At 39.0% G+C, this 21,258-nt stretch overlaps 1 protein-coding gene across 5 annotated transcripts in view; it reads left to right on the forward strand.

Annotated features, from left to right (window-relative positions):
• slc4a11 (solute carrier family 4 member 11) overlaps positions 1–20,917 on the forward strand; it is a 92,881-nt gene extending 71,964 nt beyond the window's left edge. For all 5 annotated transcript variants that reach the window (XM_067385793.1, XM_067385794.1, XM_067385795.1 and 2 more), the window contains 11 exons: positions 104–229; positions 936–1,049; positions 4,669–4,801; positions 4,890–4,963; positions 9,055–9,280; positions 9,412–9,518; positions 12,421–12,586; positions 13,648–13,821; positions 13,989–14,184; positions 15,103–15,272; positions 18,799–20,917. In XM_067385793.1, the coding sequence (XP_067241894.1) occupies positions 104–229; positions 936–1,049; positions 4,669–4,801; positions 4,890–4,963; positions 9,055–9,280; positions 9,412–9,518; positions 12,421–12,586; positions 13,648–13,821; positions 13,989–14,184; positions 15,103–15,272; positions 18,799–18,865 (1,553 nt within the window). In that variant the 3' untranslated portion in view covers positions 18,866–20,917. The remainder of the gene's footprint in view (positions 1–103; positions 230–935; positions 1,050–4,668; positions 4,802–4,889; positions 4,964–9,054; positions 9,281–9,411; positions 9,519–12,420; positions 12,587–13,647; positions 13,822–13,988; positions 14,185–15,102; positions 15,273–18,798) is intronic.
• Positions 20,918–21,258: the final 341 nt, after the last annotated feature.

Below are 21,258 nucleotides of genomic sequence, written 5' to 3' on the forward strand. Positions count from 1 at the left end.
ATGACATGCCATTAAACTTATTAATCTCACAGGTTAACTTTGACAGCTGTAATATTTTCATATTATGTGTTTATTTTATTTGATATAAATGTGTGTGTTTCAGGATTAGTGGGTAATAACAAAGCCCTTGTCAAGTTCATGACGACATCCATCTTTCTCTACATTGCTGTGCTGCTTCCTGCCATTGCTTTTGGCTCGCTCAATGACGAGAGCACCCGGGGCGAGATTGGTGATCACTCTCTCTCTCTCTCTCTCTCACACACACACACACACACACACACACACACACACACACACACACACACACACACACACACACACACACACACACACACACACACACACACACACACACACACACACTCTTCACACACACGTTGGGTTTCCATGTTTTATGTGGACATTCTATAGACGTAATGGTTTTTATACTGTACAAACAGTACATTCCGTCCCCCTACACTAAACCTACAATCACAGAAAACTTTCTGCTATTTTAGATTTTCAAATTCTGTATGATTTATAAGCTTGTTTCCACATGGGGACCAAAAATCATTAGGATATTAAGTAAAGATCATGTTCCATGAAGATATTTTGTAAATTCCCTACCATAAATATATCAAAAATGTTTTTTTGTGAGTGGATATGCATTGCTAAGGACTTCATTTTGACAACTTTAAAGGCTATTTTCTCAATATTTAGATTTTTTTGCACCCTCAGATTCCAGATTTTCAAATAGTTGTATCTCGGCCAAATATTGTCCTATCCTAACAAACCATACATCAGCAGAAAGCTCAATTTAAAAAAAAAAGAAAAAAAAAAGACCCTTATGGCTGGTTTTGTGGTCCAGGGTCACATTTGGTCCCCATAACGTAGGGAATACCAGGACCACACAAACATACACATGCACAGACTGAGCTGTTCTCTCTCTTGATTAGATGTCCAGAAGACAATCATCGGGCAGAGTATAGGTGGAATCATCTACTCATTGTGTGCTGGCTCTCCTCTCGTCATTCCACTGACCACAGCGCCCATCGCTATTTTCATCAGCGGTATGTACATACATGCCTTGAAAATAAATGCACGTTCACATACACACATACCTTTTCCGTTGCGGTCTGGTCTCGTTTTTTTTTACGGTATATTTAGATGAGCACTCATTGTTTGTGGAATACTTTGACATTGAGTGTTTAGAGAGCTCTGCTAACCACAGGATGAGGTGGAACAAGACTCTTAATCTCACAAACAGCAGGATGGGAGTCTGATATGGCCACCATTTGTTTGGGCAAAGTTTGATGTTTGCCCTGGCTGAGAGGAGATTTCCTCCTAAAGCTCATTCCTGTGGCTACAATCGCACACCAGCAGGAGAGTTGCCCTGAAAAATGGTTTTGCTGTAGTGAAACAAAATTCTGTTTGGATAAAAATGTGCAGATGAGGACAGAACCGCCACATCCATCTATAAAAATGATCCTTCCCAATCAAAGATCTTGTCTTGTGGTTTCTTATGGGAATAACAGCAGGAATTCTTTAAATCTTTATTGAAATGTTTGGGAGCAGTTTTTTTAAACATCAAACGATCAACATTTACTGTGAGTTATTATTCTTTGTCATTATGAGATTTGGGTTGATTGTGTTCTTTTCGCACGCTTGTTATTCTGTTCGTGTGGAGGACTCTTAAACGTTGTTGACAGCAACATTGTGTCGTTCACTGTAAAAAAACAAAAAAAAACGGTTTGCGAAAAAAAAACAAAAAAAAAAAACCTGCCAGCTGTAATGCCAGAATAATTCCATAAAAATGTAATCATATTTACAGAACAACCTGTGAATTTGACAATTTAAAATTGTAATTTACGTCAGAGCCGACATGATTGGGCTTTGGGCGACCCGAGTTTGATTCCCGCCTCGTGTACCTTTCCGGATCCCATCCCTCTCTCTCCTGCTTCACTTTTTGTCTACTCTATACTATCCTATCGCAATAAAGGCGGAAATGCTAAAAATAAATATATATTTTTAAATATTAAAGCGGAACTCAGAAAGATTTGCGAAGCTCCCCCTACAGGTTCCTTCAGTGAATCACACTGTCGTAAATACTCCAAGCGCAGCTCTGGACTACAACGACTACAACGCTCACCAGCGCAGTAGTTTTGCAAATACAGTACAAGAAATCTCGATGGACAATAGGCTATATATTACATAGTTATTTCATTTTTGTTATATAAAAAAGAACAAAGAAGCAAATTACAGACAATAGGACAAATACGATAGAGATACTAATTAAATAAACTACGTTTTTCAGGTATAGTAGGTTTATTTAACATACATTATTTAACATTTTTTGTTTGATCAACATTAATCACACAGACAGGTATTTTTGACCAAATGCTTGTATCTAATATACTGACATATACAGCGGTTACGGAAAGTATTGAAACCCCCTTAAATTTTTCACTCTTTGTTATATTGCAGCCATTTGCTAAAATCATTTAAGTTAATTTTTTTCCTCATTAATGTACACAGCACCCCATATTGACAGAAAAACACGGAATTGTTGACATTTTTGCAGATTCATTAAAAAAGAAAAACTGAAATATCACATGGTCCTAAGTATTCAGACCCTTTGCTCAGTATTTAGTAGAAGCACCCTTTTGATATAATACAGCCATCAGTCTTTTTGGGAAAGATGCAACAAGTTTTTCACACCTGGATTTGGGGATCCTCTGCCATTCCTCCTTGCAGATCCTCTCCAGTTCTGTCAGGTTGGATGGTAAACGTTGGTGGACAGCCATTTTTAGGTCTCTCCAGAGATGTTCAATTGGGTTTAAGTCAGCACTCTGGCTGGGCCATTCAAGAACAGTCACAGAGTTGTTGTGAAGCCACTCCTTCATTATTTTAGCTGTGTGCTTAGGGTCATTGTATTGTTGGAAGGTAAACCTTCGGCCCAGTCTGAGGTCCTGAGCACTCTGGAGAAGGTTTTTGTCCAGGATATCCCTGTACTTGGCTGCATTCATCTTTCCCTCGATTGCAACCAGTCGTCCTGTCCCTGCAGCTGAAAAACACCCCCACAGCATGATGCTGCCACCACCATGCTTCACTGTTGGGACTGTATTGGACAGGTGATGAGCAGTTCCTGGTTTTCTCCACACATACCGCTTAGAATTAAGGCCAAAATGTTCTCTATCTTGGTCTCATCAGACCAGAGAATCTTATTTCTCACCATCTTGGAGTCCTTCAGGTGTTTTTTAGCAAACTCCATGCAGGCTTTCATGTGTCTTGAACTGAGGAGAGGCTTCTGTCGGGCCACTCTGCCATAAAGCCCCGACTGGTGGAGGGCTGCAGTGATGGTTGACTTTCACTATCACAGTCCCGATTGCATCTCTGGAGCTCAGCCACAGTGATCTTTGGGTTATTCTTTACCTGTCTCACCAAGGCTTTTCTCCCCCGATAGCTCAGTTTGGCTGGACGGCCAGCTCTAGGAAGGGTTCTGGTCATCCCAAACGTCTTCCATTGAAGGATTATGGAGGCCATTGTGCTCTTAGCAACCTTAAGTGCAGCAGAATTTTTTTGTAACCTTGGCCAGATCTGTGCCTTGCCACACTTCTGTCTCTGAGCTCTTCAGGCAGTTCCTTTGACCTCATGATTCTCATTTGCTCTGACATGCACTGTGAGCTGTAAGGTCTTATATAGACAGGTGTGTGGCTTTCCTAATCAAGTTCAATCAGTATAATCAAACACAGCTGGACTCAAATGAAGGTGTAGAACCATCTCAAGGATGATCAGAAGAAATGGACAGCACCTGAGTTAAATATATGAGTGTCACAGCAAAGGGTCTGAATACTTAGGACCATGTGATATTTCAGTTTTTCTTTTTTAATAAATCTGCAAAAATGTCAACAATTCTGTGTTTTTCTGTCAATATGGGGTGCTGTCTGTACATTAATGAGGAAAAAATGAACTGATTTTAGCAAATGGCTGCAATATAACAAAGAGTGATAAATTCAAGGGGGTCTGAATACTTTCCGTACCCACTGTATGCTGAATATACTGAATTTACATTCACTTAAGTCATAACAGACTGTATTTACGTGAGATACTCCACATGATGGGCATTTTGACAGCTGTGTCTGTATTTGACCATTCAGGCGCAAAGAGAACTGAATTTGGGATTGTGTGCTGTCTGAAAGAGCGCTTCTGGTGTGTATCAGTCAGTGCGATACCACATTGCGTTCATCTTTTCACAACTTACTGCACATAACTCTTTTTGAAGATTCTTGTTAAATGTACACACACAACTTCTTTGACATCTTCGCGTCTAACTTGATCTGCATCTGTTCAGTGCTCTCTAATATCCCGCATTCACTAACTGCAAGTTAATCGATAACTAATTGTGATTGGATGGTAATTTTGTTCTCCAAAATATACTACGAGATTGGCTTTGATTAGGCTATTCTCACATGACTGAAGACTAGGCCTACTACTCGCTTTTGTGATCACCTTGCAAAGACAATTTAGGAAAGAAGCAATACGGCAGAAAACATGATTTTCATAATAAGTCGGGACACTAAAATTAGAGTTAAAATATTGGACTGTCCCAGGAAAAACGGGACATCTGGTCACCCTAATTATAATTTTCTACAATGTTGCATCTGTTTGTTTGTCTCTCTGTGGCTGCAGTGATTAGGGGGATCTGTGATGATTATGAGCTGGACTTTGCAGCATTTTATGCATGTATCGGCCTGTGGAACAGCCTCTTCCTCATCATGGGAGGAGTCTTCAACCTCAGCCTGCTTGTTAAGCTTTTCAAAAGGTCAGACGCACACCTACAAATATACATACTCATGCCGACACCACTGCTTGAAGACTGAAATAATTGTTTTAATGTTTTTGACCTACAGGTCGATAGAGGAGGTGATAGCTTTGTTCATTTCCATTGCTTTTGTAGCAGATGCAGTTAAGGGCACTGTCAAGAGTGAGTGTTATACACACACACACACACACACACACACACACACACATACATATACACAGCCAAACCTTTTGGAATCATCTGGATTTCTGTGTGAATGATTCTTAGATTACAGACTGATCTTCATGAGAAATATAGGAAAACTGGGGCTAGTTGTAAAATAAAGACTTTTAACATTTTACACTGTTGCTGCCTAGGGAAAACGATACAGTTCATTTAACATATGACTCTGTTTAGTGATAATGGGGACATGATGTCAAACTACAGAATCTGTTTCATTAGATTCACAGTTAATTGCTATTAAAATGTTATGACTTGATGATAGATTGCCCAGAATGCCAGACTTCTCCAATCATTCAGATCTGCCTTCAACCAATCAACAACTGATTGATAGAACTAAGTCCCGGGAAGAACAGATCTGCTGCTACTTCCATTCCATTCCATATAGAGAAATATAAATAAAAATAAGTAATACTCTACAAAAAATGCTATAGTCTATAGTATAACTACATTATGCTATACACTATAATACAGATACAGCATACACTACTGTTTAAAATGTTGGTGTCAGATAAGGATTTTTTTAATGTGACTGAAAGAAGTGTCATCAAGCTCTCAAAATACAGTAAATACAGTAATGAAAAATAGCTGAAAACACTAGGGGTGTAACTGTAACGGTACTTTTTTTCGGTACGTGTCTTTTTGTTTGGTACACGTGTACCGACGAATAAAGAGTTGTATAGCCCATTAACCACCATTAACCAATAATTGCAATAAGCTCTATGTTTTGTTTCTTTTGATAAGAAACAAAGTCTCATCCCTCAAATTTTGTCCATTTTATCATGAAATTCAAACAATAAAAGCTGTTTTGACGCTCGTTGATGTGGCGTGACAGATCATTGTACTGGCGCGATCATCTCATCCTCTTTAATACTAGTTACAGAATAAACATGAATGAACATCTCAAGGTATGTTGAAAGATACAGTACAATTTACTGAATTGTGTCTCGTGTAATCGTGTAATCGATCAGTATTTCAACCTCGAAAAGTATCTCACCATCGATAAAACAATGTCACATAACATTTACCTCAGAAAAGCCATTCAGTGTTAGCTTGTTAGTTCGCTAGAGAAATTAACTCTTTCACTAAATATATGCACTGTATTAGGAGGGATAGATTTTTTTTAATTAGAATTGAATTTACTTAAAGACAGAGACAGAATTTGTTCAGTAAACCACTGTTTAATAAAATAGAAAAAAATCAATATTATGTTTAGTTTTCTCCCTCCGGCTGACTTCAGTACCGAGGTACGTACCGAGCCTTCATTTTAGTGTACTGTTACAGCCCTAGAAAACACACATCAATGTTTTAGTTAAAATCTACTTTCATTGTATAGTTGACCCTTTGGAGGGCTATATATCTCCAAAATATTATCATTATTTAAAATATTTTAAAACCTTATTGTTACTAAAACATAGTCTTTGCGTAATAACTTTTCCCATGTGACAACTACGACTGGCCTTAAACACACACAGACAAACCATTCTGCAGTGCCATGTCTTTATTGAACAAGTGTGTTAAACAATCAAGATAACCTCTCCTATAATGACCTCTTGGAAAGAAGGTAATTGGACTCAGCTGTGGGTTTGACCTACTATACTCAATGGAAAGCAGCATGTTACTTGTTACCAAACAATTGAGCAATCTAGTCTGATCAAAAGGGACTTCAGAAAACCTCAGAAGAAGAACTCATAAAACTCAATGTTTGCAGGGGATTTGGAAGATTTATGCCTACAGTCAGGCAGATCAACACCATCAGTTCAGAACCATTGCGTGCCTCCTAGTAGATGGAGCCAGTCTAATGTGTGCTTCATAATTATCAAAAAAATACATACTAGGCCAGTAGGTGGCACTTGGGTTTCATTAACTATGATAGTTTCATCAAATAGTAAACGATGTATCAGTATACATAAATACAAGTGAATTTAACACTATTTGCCATTAATGCAACTTCGGTTTTGTGCAGTGTTTTGTAGTCAGTTAACTTTGTCTGAAGATGCAGTTTGATTTATAAAATGAGACAAACCGCATAAATTGCTCATTGTCCAATGAAATTTGAACTTGTTGTGCTAGATCACGATTGGTTGGTGTATTATACATGACAAACGGGCAATATTGTCAAATTTATGATGGATTTTTAACTAAATCGACACACTAGCTTTGATTATTGATGAAAAAAAGTTTTTAAAAAATAGTTTGGTTTATTTTTTTCTTCCGTCGAGCCATAGGCACTTACTGAAAGAACCATATGGAGAGCCTAGAGGTTTCCGAACAGACTGTAGAAAATCTGTCAGAACGCAGTCAAAACTCACGCAACCCATAGCAACGCATTATGACTGACGGATATGTAAACATAAACAGGAATTGTTTTGACCATGATATTTTCATTGCTATTTGTCTGAGAGGGGCACTTTTAGATCATTTTGAAAAAGGGCAAGGGCTGATTTTTAAAATGAATAAAAATGATTTGCATTTTTTTTTTCCAACTTAATGAATTGGATTGTCAACTGTATTAAGTTTAACGCAAGACCAGTGTGGCATTTTGAGGGAAGTTTCATTTGCACATAGTTGAAGCAAGATCAGACGTGTTCTGAATCATTGGAAAACAGCCTGGAACAAAAACTGCTAAGACACTATTCATTTTCAATGTGAATTTTTTAATATACCTGAAATAAATGTAAAGAACACAAAACTCCCACTACTCTTGCCAGAACCTCACTGCAACTGTGAAGGATTGTGGGCTGAGTATAATGATGTGGGGCTGTTTTGCTGCCTCGGGGTCCGGACGACTTGGAGTCACAGAGGGACCAACAAATTCCAAGCTATATCAGGAGCAGAATGTCAGAGCGTCTGTTTGTGATCTGAAACTCCAAAGAAGTTGGGTCATGCAATATGACAATGATCCAAAACACAGGAGTCAATCAACAACAGAACGTTTCAAACAAAAGAAATTCAGCACTTCACGATGGCCAAATTAGAGTCCTGACCCCACTTCCTTTGAAATGTTCTGCAGTGATGTGAAACAGGCCGTTCGAGAAAGACATCCCAAAAATGTGCATGAACCGAAATGCGCATGTGTTATCAGCAGAAATCATTGGTTGATGTTATTGGCAGTAAACAAGATTCCACAAAAATTCCATCAATAATCGTGATTGTTTAAACCAATTATTCAATAAAGATGTGGCGCAGGAAAAATGTTACGTTTTGGAAGACATTCAAAATGTTTACATAATACAGCTTCAAAGATGATTTTAGACTGACATATACTGTACTTTTTAAGCAGCCTTACTTAATAATACCTTTTTATCTTTAAAAGATAAAACAAACTTAAATAATAATTGATATATTTTAATAATTAAAACTTAAAAAATAATAATAATAATTGAGATTTAATGTATTTTAAAATTTGTGATTTAAATTCTTTGACATGAGACCAGAGTGGCATTGCCAGACTATTAAGTATGTGTCACATGTGATTCTTTTTCCCATCAATAATTGTAATTATCAGCAGAAAGCATTGGTTAATGTTATTGGCAGTACACACGATCCCACAAATATTCCATTGATAATCCAGATTGTTTAAACCAATTATTCAATATAAGATGGCAGAGAAAAAAATGTTGCTCTTTGAAAGTCGTTCATGCTGACGCTTTCAAAACTTTTACACAATACATACAGTAAATACTTCGATATACTGTACCTTTTAAGCAGTCTTTCCATTACAATAGCACCTTTTATCTTAAAAAATAAAATAATACAAAATTAGTAAATGATATTTTTTTTTAATAATTAAAATGAATAATTAAATAACATTTAATGTATTTTAAAATTTACGGAAGTATTTTTAGTAGCGTGAAAGTATTGTTTAGTATTTTTGCATCCGTATCAATTGTTTGACTTGAGACAGAATGGTGTCATAAGTGCATAAAATAAACATTAATTTTACACCTACATATACTGTATACTGTACATTCATTTTGACCTATTCTAACAGTATATAAATGGTAATTCCTATCTTGGTATCTCCTTTACAGTCTTTCATGAGTACTATCATGCTCCTACTTTGGCCAATGGGAGTGCGGCAGAGCTGAATCGCATCAGTGGAAGTGTACATTTAGGTGACTTGAACCTGACAGAGACAGGGCCCGTGTCCCTCCCAGAATCCTTCATTCTGTGCACACGGGCACGGCCGCTACTCTGTCTCCTCCTTATGCTGGGCACACTGTGGGTGGGATACACACTGTACCAGTTCAGGAGGAGGTGAGGATCTCTTCTTCTCTCTCTCTCTCTCTGTCTCACACACACACACATCTGCACACACACTGATGAGTATTTTAAAGAGTGATAGAACACTGTTTTGACACCCCCATCTTTCCATTTTTTCCTGGCAGTCCATTTCTGCATGTGAAGATGAGAGAGATTCTGTCCGACTGTGCTCTGCCTATCTCAGTGCTTGTCTTCTCTTATGTGGGATCATACGTCTTCAACGACATTGCCTGTGAGTCATGTGACACTATATGTGTTCATGTTGCACACACATTGACACTTAGGTACACATTTCTTCAATATAGTTTAAAAGGAAATAAAAGGAAATCTAGTTTTTGTTCTACTTTTGTTCTATTTAATTTCTGCAGAGTACAAAACTGGTCTTTTTTCTGGTATTAGCAAGCAAAACGGGTTTGTTTTTGCTATTGTTATTTATTTGCAATGAAACATTTAATTTTATTATTTTTTTGTATTATTTATTTTTATATTATTTTTCATTTAATTACTATTTATTATCCATGTTTTTTCTACTATTATTTGATAATATTAGATATAAAAATATTATATACATTACATTATTTCACTAATAGTCAATATTAGAGTTTTGTTTTGACCATGATAATAATATTTAATATAAGGCAAAGTAAGTGAGTTCATTTATGGTATAATTTAAGCAGAGAAAAAACTAAACATTCATAATGATAAAATAGCTTTATTGTGTAAATTTCTTTAATTATATTAGGGATTATCTTCAACATGTCAAAATGCAGCATTTAAGCAGCAATTTTAAATGAGATGCAAATAGCGGAGAAGATTCAGTACTGAGAATCAGTTAAATTTTGGCTCAGTTCATGTCCAGGAAGGCTTGCCAAAACGTACACCCCTACCAACACTTAGACATTCAGACACACACACACATACTGCCTGTACTCTCGCTCTCTACTGCCAGCACATTACAGCAAAGCCACTCACTCCGACTATCACTACATTATTCCTCCAACTCCTCTGTCATCAGTTTGGTGTGGGAGTTTAACTTGGTTATCAGAGTGAGATTTCACTTCTTACCTCGGGCTCTTTAAACGTTCACACAGCGCTCCAATGCTGCAGTCAAGAGGCTCATATTCAAAAACAGATTAAATCAGAACCTTTCAAAAAAGTCTGCTTTTGCAGGAAAAAGACCAAACAGTCCAAAACTTTGCAAAGTATACACACACACACACACATACATATATATATATATATATATATATATATATATATATATATATATATATATATATATATATATATATATATATATATATATATATATATATATATATATATATATATATATATATATATATATATATATATATATATATATACGCACATATATATACACACACACACCCTTTGAAAATCTCTGGAGCAAAGTTAATTTTAGACTACAAATATTTAATTTAACAAGAATTCAACCAGGTGAGTCTAATTATTCATTACATAGGTGTCCAGCAGACAGTTGACTATAAAAGGGTGTTAAAACCCCTTCCCATTTCATGCTGTCAGCAATGGCACCACATGGAAGAGAAATGTCACAAGACCTGAGAAAGAAAATCATTTCTTTACACCAGAAAGGTGAAGGCTACAAGAAGATCAGCAAAGCTTTACTTATCAGTCAGAATACTGTAGCAAAAGTGGTACAAAAATTTAAAAAGAGATGGAACTGCAACCATCTCACAGAGACGTCCAGATCGTCCACTGAAGTTAACACCTCGACAGGAGCGTCTTCTGATGAGAAGGGTTGAAGAAAATTGGCATGCAATTTCACTGCAGATATCTAAAGAAGTAGAAAGCCAAACTGGGGTTACTATTTTCTGTGACACAATACGGCATACACTGCAGAGGAATGGCATGCATGGGTGCCGTCCATGAAAGAAGCCGCTCCTAAAGCTCAGGCACAAAAAGCCCACCTAGAGTTTGCCAGGGCCCATGCTGACAAAGATGAAGACTACTGGGACTCTATACTCTGGAGTGATGAGACGAAGATAAATGTTTTTGGAACTGATGGCTTCAAAACTGTTGCAAAGGTGAGGAATACAAAGAAAAATGCATGGTGCCTACAGTGAAACATGGTGGTGTCAGTCATGAATTCACAGATGTACTGCTCTATACTGAAAGAGAAGATGCTACTATCACTCCATGCCCTTGGCCGTCGTGCACTTTTCCAAAATGACAATGATCATAAAAGCACATCTAAAGCCACTGTTGGATTTCTGAAGAAGAACAGGGTGAAAGTGATTCAGTGTCTCCTGATCTGAACCCAATCGAACACCTTTGGGGAATTCTGAAGAGACACGTTGAGCATAAAAGAGGTCAAATGAATTCCACATCCTGGAATATGGCCATGATGTGTCTTCCTACATTGTTGTTTAAGAAATAAAAAGCTACACACTCCATCCTTAAGGGTTAAAAAAGCGTTCCCAAACATATAACATGCTAGAAACATAATAATCACTGTAATATTGATCCATTCATAGATTCTTAAGTATTTGCCTATTAAAATCCAAACAGCAACATTTTTTTTGGCCGGGCAGTGTATATACAGAATGTAAATTCATGTACATCAAAAAAGAAAAGAAAAAGAAACCAAATATAATTATATTTTGTATGTTTTACAATAACAATGTTAATAATGTTTTATTTATTAAAACCAAGATTAAATCTCATCAAGTTAGTATTTTTAAGCATTTTCACATTTATTATGAAATATAAATGTATACATGTTTTTTTTTTCTTTTTTTTCTTTTTTAATAATCAACTTATTTTCGGGTCAAGAGTCATCAAGCCCAGTAAGAAATGGTCACAAACGTGAAGATGCACCTTTAATTTCACCAAGCTGGTTGCTCACTAAAAACCCCCACAGTCATCATGTTTTCAGGACATTTCAAGTTTGATTTTGACGTGACGTAAAGTACAAAGCTATCATGCTTTTGTTAACTTGGGTTGTGCCTTTTTGGTTGCAGTTTGTTCTGTGGCATTTTGTTCAATAAAAATACTGTTTCGCCATTGTAAAGTAACATCACTGATGGATTTCACTTCATTTCAGCGCAAATGATGAAAATGGTTTGACTTTGTCATGTGCTCTCTTCCAGTGCCAGTGTTTAACTTCCATGAAGGTCCAATGTTTCAAATAGCCCCGCTGGATAAGCTGTCTGGAGCAAGTGTTCTGAGCGCTATGGGTTTGGGCTTTCTCCTGTTTCTCCTCATCTTCATTGACCAGAACATCGTAGTTTCTCTCACAAATGCACCCGAAAACAGGTTCATGTCTTTTGAAATTAGTTTACTTTTGAAAACATCTCACCACTAAAAAGTGACTTCATCACAATAATTATTAAAATTAACCTAAACATCAACCTAACCAGGTACAATGTGATAAAGTGACAAGCAGCCTCTTTCATGTCTAGGAGTATTGAGCCCTGGCAGTTTTGTTTAGCATTATTCGAAGCATCCTACAGCCATTTATTTTCAAAGAGCAACAAATGAGCCACAGCAATCAAGTTCATATTTATGCAAAGTATCATAGTGTCATTTAAATATGTATATATATACAAACAGATTTTCATGATTAAGACTAAAAAATACTGGGTGGGGGGATACCAGTTAATATAATTACAGCACTTGGCAGAATACCAGTTAAAAGATAAACAGTTGTCTTAGCCAGTGGAAATGGTTTTGGTGTCAAAAAAGCATACACTACCATAAAAAAAGTGTCTTCTGCTCACCAAAGCTGCATTTATTTGATAAAAATACAGTAAAAATGAAATATTATAATTTAAATATTGAAATATGAAATATTATAATATAATTTTAAATAACTGTTTTCTATCTCAATATATTTTAAGATGTTATTTATTCCTGTGATGGCAAAGCAGAATTTCAGCATTGTCGAAAACTTGTGCTGATAAATATTTTTGTGGAAATCGTGACACATTTTATTCATCATTCATTGATGAATAGAAACTAGCATTTATTTGAAAACTTTTGTAACATTATTAAGGGTTTTACTCTCACTTTTGATCAATTGAATGTATTTTGCCGATTAAAAGTATTCATTTCTTTAAAAAAATAAAAAATCATACTGACCCCAAACTTTTAATTGGTAATTTATGTTACTGCATGACATCCAGCATGCACCTAGCTGCATATTAAACATTAAATATATTATTATTGGCTTTCAGCATGGACAGAAAATTACAGTTCACTGGAAACTTGTCACTTTGCACCTGGATAGGACACTGGGTGAGATTGTGCAGAGGTCTTAGAGACACTGTGAGTCGTGACTGTGTGTGTGTGTGTGTGTGTGTGTGTGTGTGCCACAGGTTACTGAAGGGCACGGCGTATCACTGGGACCTGACTCTGTCTGGCTTGATTAATATTTTGATGTCTGTGCTGGGCTTGCCGTGGATGCATGCTGCGTTCCCGCACTCCACTCTGCACGTCAGACAGCTGGCCATCGTGGAGGAAAGGGTGGAAGGAGGACACCTTTACGAGACGTGAGCACACACCACATCGACGAGCCACACGCTCACAAACAATTACAATCGCAATCAATCTGTGAAGCACAAACGTCATTATAGCAGTTATTGGCACAGCGTGCTTGGTTTTAAATGACGCCTTTATGTGTGTGTTTGTGTGTGTGTGTACATGTGCGTGTGTGTAGTATAGTGAGTGTGAAGGAGACGCGAGTGACCTCGCTCGTGGCTAACATCCTGATAGGTGTGAGCTTGTTTCTGCTGCCGGTGCCCCTGCAGTGGATTCCTAAGCCTGTGCTTTACGGGCTCTTCCTCTACATCGCTCTCACCTCCATTGACGGCAATCAAATGTGTGACCGCATGGCTCTGCTACTCAAAGAACAAGTGAGTATGTGTGTGTGTGTCTTTGATGAAAACAAAGGCAAATAAAAGTCATAGGTGTTGTACAAATAAGAACACAGAACAGATAGTGGTGCACCCGCTGTGCAAATAAAGCAACAGAGCGCCCTCTAACTGTCATGGTTTGAAATGACTTTGTCTCCATTGATGCATTTTGTGGCTATTGACAATTGGTCGCTTTGTTGATTTTTACTGAGCCAATCGTATGTAAATGCCCTCATAAATGCATTTGAGATGGATAAGGAGGTGGTTCTAAAACTGTGTAAATGCTATGGATGGGCAAAATGTTTCATAATCGACAAGTTAGTAGGATTTTTATTACACAAAACTATAAAACAATTCATAACAAAAGGTCAAATAAAGATTGGCACAAAACCACTTATTCACATCCTGAAAGCAGAATGATTCAGTGTAACCTGAATTTGCTAAAACTATTTTTATTAAATATTAACATTTTAAGTTAATGTAAGTTTAAGCATAATACTATAATATATAATATTACATATCATTGTAATATAATATAATATAATACGTCAACATATGGTAGTTTGGAAGTCCCTTAATCCACACATGAGCAAACAATCATAAATGAGACACAAGGCTGTAGCAACCACAAAACTGAAATATTAATTGCCATATGGGACGAAATTTCACTGCTGTGCATTAGCATCATCACAGACGTGATCTCCATTATGTATGCATATAGCCCTGATTTAGATGTGATTTATATTATTGAGGAGACAAGTGTAAGTGAAATGTCCATACATGAATGGATCTTAGTCCCATCAGTCAATACGCTCAAGGTTATAGTTTTATTCATCTGCATTATGATGGCCATACCCAATCCTTTCTTTCGCTTATCTCTGTCTTCTCTTTCTTTGTCACTTAATTGCTCTTTCTCAGACGTCCTACCCTCCAACTCACTACATCCGCAAGGTGCCGCAGAGAAAGATCCATTACTTCACTTTCCTTCAGATGGTGCAGCTGCTTTTCCTCTGTGCGTTTGGGATGTACCCTCTTCCGTATATGAAGATGATCTTTCCTCTGCTAATGTTTATCCTCATACCCATCAGGTGAGTTCTGAAATGCCTCCAGCTTCCAAGTCATGAACTCCTGTCTGTCTGTGTTGTGGGTGTATTGCTAGGCACGTGCATGTGTAATAAATCGTGTTTGCTAAAGGTCATGTGACAGAATGATGTATGAAAGGAAAGGAAAAATCTTTAATAGTTCTTATAAATGTACTTCTGTTGGTTTCATATGGTTTTGGTTATGGTTTTTTAAATGGAATGACTCTAAAAATGTCATGTATTCATGATTCAGTTCGCCAGGCATGGTTTGCAGCAATCGACCTGAAGGACACAAACCGTTTCCTCCCTTTACGTTCAAGGGTCGAGCACACCAGTGCAAGATCCCCCTCTTCAGGCTGTCCCTGTCTCCCCGTGTCTTTACCTTGCCCCGCTCTGGGAGGTGGGCATTCGCATCCTCAACTATCTCAATGACTGGCTCATTCTGGCCCAGTCCCGAGATCAGTTATGCGAAAACACAGGGACCTGGTGCTCAGGCACTTCAGCCATCTGGGGCTTTGGGTCAACTGGGAAAAGAGCAAGCTCTCCTCTTTGCAGAGCATCTCTTTTCTCGGCCTGGAGTGGGACTCGGTAAGTATGACTGCATGTCTCACCAATGAGCATGCACAGTCGGTGCTGAACTGCCTACATATGTCATCCACAGCTGCGGTCACGCCACTCGGATTGATGCATATAAGACTGCTTCAGCATTGGCTACAAAGCCGAGTCCCAAAACAAGCATGGCGACATGGCTTGTTCCGTGTGGCCATCACATTGAGCTGCCGCCAGACATTCAGCCCTTGGTCGGACCTTGCCTTCCTATGGGCCGGAGTGCCCTTGGAACAAATGTCCAGGCATGTTGTTGTCACAACAGATGCCCCCACCACAGGCTGGGGTGCCGTATGCAATGGGCATGTTGCTGTGGGCTCCTGGACAGGACCTCAACTGCAGTGGCATATCAATTGCCTTGAGTTGCTTGCAGTACTCCTTGCCCTGCGCCGTTTCGAAGGTTGCTTGTACTGGTCCAGATGGACAATGCATAGACTGCACTGTACATCAACCAGCAAGATGGTCTATGCTATCACGTACTCCTCTGGAGTCAGCAGCGGCTCAGGTCCCTGCACGCTATTTACATTACGGACAAGCTCAATTGTGCAGCCGACTCGGTCACGTTCCCGGGAGAATGAAGAATCAATCCCAGGTGGTGCAGCTGGAGTTGATTCGGGGACGCACAGGTAGACATATTTGCCTCCCAGGAGTCCTCCTATTGCCAGTTGTTCTATTCCCTGACTGGGGGGACCCTCAGCATGGATGCACTGGCATACAGCTGGCCCCAGGGCCTATGCAAATATTTCCCCCTGTGAGCCTTCTCGCATAGATACTGTGCAAGGTCAGGGAGGACGAGGAGCAGATCTTGTTAGTTGTGCTGTACTGGCCCAAGTGGACCTGGTTCCCAGAACGGATGCTCCTCGCAACATCCCCACCTTGGCGGATTCCCCTGAGGACGGACCTGCTTTCTCGGGGAAGGGGCACCATATGGCACCTGCGTCCAGACCTCTGGAACCTTCACGTGTGGACTCTGGATGGGACGCGGAGGACATCAGTGACCTACCGCCAGCGGTAGTTGACATTCTCACTTCAGCTAGAGCCCCCTCTATGAGGCACGCTTACGCTTTGAAGTGGAGTCTGTTCGCTGAGTCGCATTCCTTCAAGAGGGCTTGGAGCGGAGGCTGTCCCATCCACCTTGAAGATGTATGTTGCCGCCATCACAGCACATCACGCTGCTGTTGATTGGCAGGTCATTGGGAAAGCACAACCTGGTCATCAGGTTCCTGAGAGGTGCAAGGAGGTTAAATCTTCCAGGCCAAGTCTCATCCCCTCCTGGGACCTCTCTGTTGTCTGTTTGGGCCTACAGAGTGCTCCCTTCAAGCCCCTGGAGTCAGTTGAGCTTAAAATCCTGTCTTTAAAGACAGTGCCTGGATACGTGCCCAAAGTTCCCACCATTCCCTTCAGGGTCCAGGTGATGAACTTGCAAGAGCTGTCCCCGGAGGCGGAAGACCCAGCCCTCATGTTGCTGTGTCCCATTCGTGCACTGCGTGTTTACGTGGACCGCACGTAGAGCTTAAGAAGCTCAGATCAGCTCTTTGTCTGCTTTGGAGGTCAGCAGAAGGGAAAGGCTGTCTTCAAACAGAGGTTGACCCACTGGATAGTGGATGCCATCACCTTGGCGTACCAGGCAAGGTGTCCCCTCGGAGTGAAGGCTCATTCCACTCGGGGTTTTGCCTCCTCCTGGGTGTTGGCACATGGTGCCTCTCTGGCAGACATCTGCAGAGCTGCGGGCTGGGCAACACCTGACACATTCGCGAGATTCTGTAATCTCTGAGTGGAGCCAGTTTTTTGCTGTGTGTTGGGTACAAACAGGCAATGTACGGGAAAGCTAGCTCTGTGTTTTGCTTGAGGCACCATTACCCTCTAATGGGGATACAAGCGCCTACTTGCTCTTCAGGTGAGTTCTCCACTCGGGCAGGGTGTGGTCTCCATAGCATTCCCCTCCTTTGGGACTGGGCACACTTCCCCAGCATTTTGGTCTTGGCTGAAAAACGGTGGGAACTGAGTTCTGAAGCACTCTTCCCTGGGGTAGGAACAACAGCTTCAACTACCCCCACAGTAAACCCTGTCCTTTCCATCCCTTTCGGCATGGAAGACTTCCCCTCTGGCTTACTTGGAGCGCTGGGTAGGTTACGACATTTGTGAGAGCAGTTGTAAAGAGGCACGCCGTAGCTTGCCAGCATCTGCATCTCCAATACTCGTAACAGAGTTCAGTAGCTATGGCTCATTCCATAGGGACCCCATGACATCAGTCCGACATAACGTAGAATGTGACTGAATGGGAACGTCTAGGTTGCTATTGTAACCCTGTTACGAGACACACATTATAGACACAGTAATTCCTTGAAAATACAGTGCTACAACAACCATAATGAAATGACCCTTCACAATAGATAATGCTTTACAATGAATTCTGTTAGAGAGCTACATATGGCAATTTATCTGTTCGATAAAAGACCTTACTCACCTGTTGAGTAAAATGTCATCTCTGTGTTGCTTTTACAACATTTCAAATCCCTCATTTCTCGCCATCTCCAAAAAGCCAAGCCAGTTTTGATTCTCATTTTATTACAAGCTCTGTCGCATTCTCTTTTTGCTAGTAAGCTAGTTAGAGATTTGAACAGCTCTGTGCCTGTACGACCCACTTTATTCTTAATGGTCTGTGTTTTGCAACTAACATTAATAATCTCTTAATATTCAACATTAATACATTAACAATATGCCGCGCCACTGCACGTCAAAATAAATGCTTCTTTCAACAGGAGGTGAAGTGGATTTAGCATATTAAATTTGGGGGTGGCACCCAGAGTGGCCAATCAGATGTCAGCCTCGACACCCCTCTGGCTCTACCTTTGTATATATAAATATGATATAAACATACAGTATATATGACATTAACATACTTTGAATTGTGTCTCTGCCTCAGGAACTGCCTACTGCCCAGGATCATTGAGGCTAAGTACCTGGACATTATGGATGCACAGCGCATGTGAACGCATGCACACTGAGCCTCTGAGCAAAGGACTCTGGGAATTGTATTTCTAAAATGCAAAACTCTGGGAGGAAAAACAAACTGATTCTAGTTTTAACAGCAGGCATTCTGGTGAAGCACTGAACGAGTAATAAGAGTAACAGAATGAGAGATTAGAAAAGAAGGATATTTGAAGACTGAACAAGAGAAGGGGGAAGGAAGATGAGATGCCTGTTCAAGACAGAGTAGAAAGACAGACCGCTGTCTGACTGTTTGACTATTGACCTCGGTCAGTCATTGCTTCTCTCATGATCTGAATAGTACACCAAAGCCCCCTCCCCCCCTCTTTAGTCTATTTTGATGTATCCATACATCATGATACAGATCAAACACTTGATTTAGAAGACGTAGGAAACCATCACACTTATTCTCAACAATTGTGCCATGACTAAATTACACGAGTGTCCTCTCCATTTCCGATCATTGTGTTTTTGGACACAAACACAGTTGGTTTTTGAACAAGAGACTGAACTGAATCTGTAGCAATACCTCTTAATGCTGAACACTGACTTGCGCACACACACCCAGTGCACAAACTCTCATTTGTCAAGTAAAAAACCTGTCAATCGCAGATTGCATTTTGGTACATATCAGTGCAAATAAGTAATAATGAAGTGAGCATGGACCAAAAGAATACACTCACCTTATTAGGAAACTGTGTCTCATAGCAATACAGCGGATTATTAGAGGCTATCGATATTTTAGAGTTTTCTAAAGAGAGTTTTCTTTTGAGGTAAAAGACTTCTAGTTTGGATACCCACTGATGTGTTGAGAATGTATCCTAAGCGCTGGGGTTTCAGGGAAAAGGAGAAAAACAAGCAGCATTTCTGTGGACCTTACTCACTGCTGAATGGACTCTGACATTTAAGCTTTGCACATCACAAGACACCACGACTGTGTACCTTCCCCAGTCACACACGCACGCACGCACGCACACACACACACACGCACACACACACACAAAAACAGAGGCATGATTATAAACAATGCCCAAAAGAAAGGCACTTAAACGCACACGATCATGTCCGTCCTTCTCACAATATATTTAAAACAAAAAAGCATGCCTTTTATAAGACATTGAAACTTTTGATTTGTATTACTATTATGTAATTTGTTGTGTTATTATTAAAAGCAACTAGAAATAATGGTCAAATGAAGGTATAGTTCCATTATATCCTTACTTCATAGTTGTTTATAGTTGTTTGCGGTCTTTCTGAATAAACCCTCTTACAAATACCAAGAAATTGGAAGATGCCGATATCTCTGATGATTTTGACCCATCGAACAACGTTCGAACAACATTCCCAAAATAGACATTATAAATGAAGGCGCACAAAGAAAGAAAGACATGGTTCGATTAACTGTGGGCAAAAAAGTGAGCACCTGTGCACTTAATCATAGGCAATATGAGATTAGAGAAAACTGAGAATCAGACTAGCCATGGAGAGCTTTAAGCTTCAGAGAGAGATTAGACGTACTATTAAAAAAGTTGGTTTTCTCTTAAAGATCTCGCAGCACTTGCGTAATCAGCATTCCCATTTCTCTCTCTCTCTCTCAATGTTCCCTGTAACGGTATCATAGTTATTCTCCTTGAGTCCAGACCTCTGGTGTAAAAACAACCTCCCTTCCCAGTAATCCTGTTTGTCATTGGACATCTCTCAGTATTTACTGTAATATTGAAGTATTCAACTTTAATTTGTGATCACTCACACCTGGGTGGGATATGTTGACGAGTTTTGTTCTGTGCTGTTTAAATATTGTTTTGGATTTTTTTTTTTTTTTTTTCCTAATCATGAATGTATAATGTGTAGATTTTTATATAGCACATAAAAAAGATCCATTGTCAAATCGATTTTGTCAAACAGATAAGCTAAATTTGTAAACTGCAATATGTAAAAACTAAGGTAAATAAGAGACATGTTTATTGGAAGGTTTGTGTGGGTTTAATAGGGGTATGCTATACACTGAAATCTAGATCATTTCAAGCTGATTGCCAAATAAAGAGATATATTGATACCCATCTGTTTCAGCATTCCTCTGTTTTCCATTTATGTTGACTGGCTACAGTTAATTTTCATTACTAAATGCCAAAGTTTATTTTTTTTTTTTAGAAACGTAGTCATAGTCAAACTGATCTAATCATGGTTTTACCAGAATGTTCTTGATAAACGTACCACATTTTAGATAAAAAAACATGTAGGCAGTAACTGCCCTCTACTGGTCATATTAAGCATTATAGAGAGATGGGAAGCCTGACTCATAAGAACAACAAAAAAATATATTGTACGTTTTTTTATGTCTCGGCTGGAGGTTTTATTAAAAATTAAGATAGATAGATAGATAGATAGATAGATA

Source organism: Chanodichthys erythropterus, chromosome 5 (genome assembly GCF_024489055.1).
Source record: "Chanodichthys erythropterus isolate Z2021 chromosome 5, ASM2448905v1, whole genome shotgun sequence".
NCBI lineage: Eukaryota > Metazoa > Chordata > Actinopteri > Cypriniformes > Xenocyprididae > Chanodichthys > Chanodichthys erythropterus.